The sequence below is a fragment of the Phoca vitulina genome, unplaced genomic scaffold (genome assembly GCF_004348235.1).
Source record: "Phoca vitulina isolate PV1807 unplaced genomic scaffold, GSC_HSeal_1.0 scaffold12, whole genome shotgun sequence".
In the NCBI taxonomy this organism is placed as follows: domain Eukaryota; kingdom Metazoa; phylum Chordata; class Mammalia; order Carnivora; family Phocidae; genus Phoca; species Phoca vitulina.
In genome coordinates this window covers 12,375,740-12,380,919 of record NW_022589715.1, presented here as the reverse complement: position 1 = coordinate 12,380,919, position 5,180 = coordinate 12,375,740, and the positions used below count along the sequence as shown (strand labels likewise).

Here is a 5,180-nt window from a genome sequence, read left to right as displayed (position 1 = left end):
GTTTCGCCGCTGTGAGTATCTACCATGGCCCAACATGGAGCCTAAGCAGAGGTGATGTGTGAGCCAGATACAGCTCAGAGGATTTGTGGTATGTCCTAGTGCAGGATTTAAAAAAACTTTAATTAGTGGCAAAAAAAAAAAAAAATGCAAATGGAGGTTTCCTATAAAAATCCAGGTATCTGACTTCTCTAGAAAAATCAGGATGCTGCCAGGCAGGAAATTAACTAAACAGCCCATAGCAGCCTTTAGCTGGTCAGTCCCGGCCACTCCCTTACCTGCTTCAATGGTCAACCGCTGCCTTTTTCCTACCCGATAAACTTCATTCTTTCGTTTTTTTGGCTGGCCCTTGGACACATCTGAGCTCAGAACCCTGCTGTACAGTGACGGACAAAACAGACATGGTCCCTGCCCTCACAGGGCTCACAGGCACTGTCCCGAACAGAGTGAGGTGGCGTTCTCTCCAGAGAAACCTGTAAAAGCTTGCGGGACTGTGGGAAGAGTTATCTACTATTCCCATCGGGCCACAGGAGCACCTGGGACTCCGGAGGAATGCAGAAGGCCACCTGCTGCCCCAGACCTAGGGCCTGGAAATCTGCATTTCACAAGGTCTCAGGTGTGTATATTCAAGTCCGAGGGGCGGCTGTCCTAGACCTCGGAGCCCTCGCGGGGGTAGATGAGGCTGTTGACCATGCTGAAGTTGTAGAAGGAGCTGCCGAACGGGCTGCTCTGACCCCCTCCGGTGCTGGCGGGGAAGGGGCTGTAGTAGGAAGACCTCTGGCTGCTGCTGTTGCTGGCGCCGTGACTCAGTGGCAAGCTGTCCGGCGGGGCTTCGGGGATGGAGCTGGCGGGGAACGTGCTGCTGGAGGCCAGGGGCGCCCCCTGGATCCCTAGGTGGCGGCCGCCGGGGACAGCCCGCGGGGCGCTCCCGCTGCTGCTGACACTCAGGGTGCTCAGGCTGCTGAAGAAGGTGTTGAGGCAAGGGGCGGAGGTGAGCAGGGATCCTCCCGGGGACGAGGCAGTACTCTTGGTGCCCTCGGGAGGCTCTGGGGACTGGGACGGCCTTAGCAACGCGGAGGGGCTGTCTCCTTCGGGCTTGCCGCCCACGCCCGACCCCAATCCGGAGGCGAGCCCTTCTTCCGATTTTGTGGTCCCTGCAGCCACCGTGGAGGGGCCGCTGGCTTCGGAGCGGCGCTTCCGCTTCCGACGGAAGTTCCCGTTGTCAAACATTTTCTCACAGTTTGGATCCAGGGTCCAGTAATTCCCTTTCCCTATGGAGAGGAGAAAGACACACAAGTTAGAGAAGGACCTAGCTCACGCCTGTGTAGTCAGCTTGAGTTCTGGAACGAGGAGCACAGACTCTCTCGTTAAATGCTGACCAGGATGCTCTGTCCACTCGACGGTTTTTTAAGTTTATCCTCTTGGGGAGATTTGAGTCCTCACCTTCAAGGAGAAATCTGGAACAAAGATGTTCTGGCCATTTCCACGCCCCCCCCCACCCCCCCGCAGTGTCTGCTACCTAAATCTTAAGACTTACTTCTAGGCCCAAGACACTTTTAATTACCCAACACCCTCCCCTCCAGATCCATATGCTGTGCCCTTGCAAAATCCTGGCGCTGCTTAAATGTGAACCTCCATTTCTTTATTTGCAGAAGTAGGCATAAGAATAATACCCATTTCACAGATTGACTGCGAGGGTTAAACGGGGTCTCTGCACAGTAGCGGGCACACCGTAAGCAGTGAAAAATCACTATCTGTTATCATTATTACTTGCTGAAAGGGTACAATATTTGCCCCTAAAACAAAACAAAACAAAACAAACACCACTCCACTGGAGAAGGCAACCTCAAATACCCAATCATTGGTCTTACTAAACAAGAATTACAGAAGTTATTATTGAGCAATCAATTCTTTTAACAACATCTTGTTAAATAACATTGTTCAGGGTACAGGAAGCTCCTGGAGTCTACCTCCCCTCATCACCTTTTTTTTTTTTAAAGATTTTATTTATTTATTTGACAGAGAGAGACACAGCGAGAGAGGGAACACAAGCAGGGGGAGTGGGAGAGGGAGAAGCAGGCTTCCCGCAGAGCAGGGAGCCTGATGCGGGGCTCGATCCCAGGACCCTGGGACCGTGACCTGAGCCAAAGGCAGATGCTTAACAACTGAGCCACCCAGGCGCCCCTCCCCTCATCACCTTGAGCAGGAGATGCCCTGCATCTCTGGCCATCTTTTCCTGCCCCCCGCAGATCTCAGACCAGAGCCTCAGGTAATGCATGCAGTGCCAGTCTTCTGCTTAAACAATTTCCCTCACTACTTAGCACAAGTGAGGTAAAAAAGACCTATCATTTTCTCTCAATAGCTTTTATCACTTCTGGTAAATAGAAGCCTTCGACGTGTGAAAGCACTGGTAAGCACTCATCTTGTAGGGTGCTTTACACGGACAACTTCAGTTGCTCCTCACAGCTCTGTGGAGACAGGCAATTATTAGTGCCTCCATTTTTCAGATGGGGAAACTGAGGCGCAGGTTGGTTAGTAACCTGCAGTATTCCCAGTTAGCAATAGGAGAGCCGGGATTTAAGCAGGCTGGCTCTAGACTCAGCATTCTTACCTAACCATTGTGTTAGGCTGCTTGCACAAACTAGCACACACCCCTCCAAACCCATTATCTTCATTAACACATTTTTTGCAAATAGTTGCCAAAAAAATTCTTATTCATACAACTACCAGCTAAGTGATAGTACCTGCTTTGACAAGACACTAGCTAAAGACACCAACTTTTTAGGAAGTCCAAAAGAATATACATGACAATTAACAGGATAATCTCAGGTGGTTTAGAGGCCAAATCGGGAAGCTTCATCTTCTAGAACTGTATGCCCTGTCCAATGCAGTAACCACTTGCCACACATGGCTGTAGGCACTTGAGAAGTGGGTAGTCCAAAATGCCATGTGGAATCAAACACACACAGGGTCTGAAGACTTAATACCAAAAAAGTAAATAAATAAAAAAGTATCTCAGTAATAATTTTTATATTTGCTATATGTTGAAACAATATTTTGGGTTACTTAAAATATTAAAAATAATTTCATCAGTTTCTTTTTACCTTCTTTAATGTGGCTACTAGAAAATTTGCTATCACAGGTGATTTATACTGTATTTCTATTGGAAAGCACCACTCTAGAATAGTTCAGGGGGGAACACTCCAGAGCATTTTACACAAACTCCTGGATCTCTGTAGCGTGCAACTGAAACCATTTCTTCTCTTGCCCATCACACCTCTGTCCCCACCTCCCTGGTTCCAAGAGCCTTCTGAAAACCTCAAGTATAAACGTGTTTCTCTCCTTTTTGAGCTTTTCGTCGCCCCCTTTCTCAGGTAGAGGAAAACCACTCACAACACCCCACTGTAACCCAGTCCTCCTCACCCCGAGGGCTTAGATCAGAACACAGCAAATTTGGGGTTTTCATTTTTACATTTCTAAATAGTTAAGGCACCAAAACCACGATTTGCAGGACCCGGCTAAAGCTCTCTCATTCCTCCGGCCCTGTCTCATGATGCGCCACTACCCTCAATCATCTCTCTCAAGGTAGGCGCTTGTTTCATGAAGGAGACCGTGAGTCTTAGGAACCTGGCGCAGGAAGTGCATCCAGGGACAGCTCGAACGGCCTCGGTCTCTCATCACCTCTTCCGTGAAATGTGATGGGATTCTCAGCTCACTTGAATCCCTTTATCGTCGTCCCTTATCTGAGATCCCATGCGTGTACTTATTCCTAATCTATCTCCCTGTGCCTTGAACCCTCCCTTCAATCCGCATGATGACTACCACCCAGGGGTGGCGTCCCGTTTGAAGATACGGTCTTTTCCCTTTTTCTCTAACTGGCCAGGCTCTGCGCGCGCGCGCGTGTGTGGGTGGGTGCGGGTGTGCGTGTGGGTGGGTGGGTGCGGGTGTGTGGGTGTTAAGGGGCGAGCTCCACCCTCACCTGCTCCCCGCTCTGAGGATCCTCTGATAGTTCTCTTTGTCCTCGGGCTTGCCCTCACCCCAGCCAGACGAGGTCCGAGGTTCGGGTGGTTGCTCCCCACCCCGGCTCCCATCCGCAGTTAGAGAAGACTCCGCGCGGAGCTCCAAGCCAGCCCCACACCGACGGGGCCCCTGCCCGGGCGCCGCTCGCCCACCCTCCCCGGCCGGGAAGCACCTGTCCGGCGCCCTCACCTGGGTCGTCCTCGTCGCGGGGCACCTTCTTGAAGCAGTCGTTGAGCGACAGGTTGTGGCGGATGGAGTTCTGCCAGCCGGCCTTGCTGCGCTGGTAGAAGGGGAAGCTGTCGGCCACGAACTGGTAGATGTGACTGAGCGTGAGCTTGCGCTCGGGCGCGCTCTGAATGGCCATGGCGATGAGCGCCGAGTACGAGTAGGGCGGCCGCACCATCTTCATCAGGTCCTCGCGGCTGGCCATGGACAGCCAGCCCAGCTCGCCCGGCGCGGCGGGCCCCGCGGGCGAGGCGGGCGCTGCGGGCGCGGGCTGCGCGAAGGCCCGCTGCGCGCAGCCGAAGGTGCCGGCGGCGGGGGGCGGCTGCAGGAAGGGCCCGGCGGCGCCCCCGGGGGGCGGTGGCGGCGGCGGGGCGCCCAGGTACGCGGCGGCGGCGGCGGCGGCGGCGGCGGCGGGAGGGCCGCCCACGCCCGGCCCATTGAGCCACAGGTAGGGATTGGCGGCGGCGGCGGGCGGCGCGGCGTAGTCTGCCAGCCCGTAGGGCGCCCTGGCGGCCGGGGGGGGCGCCCGGGGCGGCGGCGGCGGCGGGCGGGGGCAGGCCGGGCTGCGAGTACACGCCGAAGTTGTCGCCGCAGTAGAGAGCCATGTCGGGGGCCGTCGGCGGGTGCGGCGCGGCAGCCGCGGCGAGGGGCGAGCGGGGCTGGTCTCGCCGCTCGGGCGAGAGCATCCCTTTGGGGGCCCACCCCGCGGCCCCGCCTCGGCCCTCGCTGGGCTACCGGTGCTCGGGCAGGGGATCGGCGGAGGCGCGCAGAACGCCTGCGATTCGGCTTCTTATAACCGTCTGCGGCGCGGCTCCTCCCGGGCCGGCCCGGGGCTGGGCGGCGGCCCGCGCGCCCCGGCTCTCCACGCCCCCGCCACGCCCCACCTGCCCGCGCCACCCGGCGGAGCGCGCCCCAGCCCTCGCACCGCCCGCCCCGCC

At 56.1% G+C, this 5,180-nt stretch overlaps 1 protein-coding gene across 1 annotated transcript; it reads right to left on the bottom strand.

Annotated features, from left to right (window-relative positions):
* Positions 1-645: 645 nt before the first annotated feature.
* FOXI3 (forkhead box I3) lies at positions 646-4,847 on the bottom strand. The gene is given in 3 exon segments (XM_032411020.1): positions 646-1,268; positions 4,207-4,762; positions 4,764-4,847. Coding segments are annotated over 3 exon segments (1,263 nt in total).
* Between the last annotated feature and the right edge of the window lie 333 nt (positions 4,848-5,180).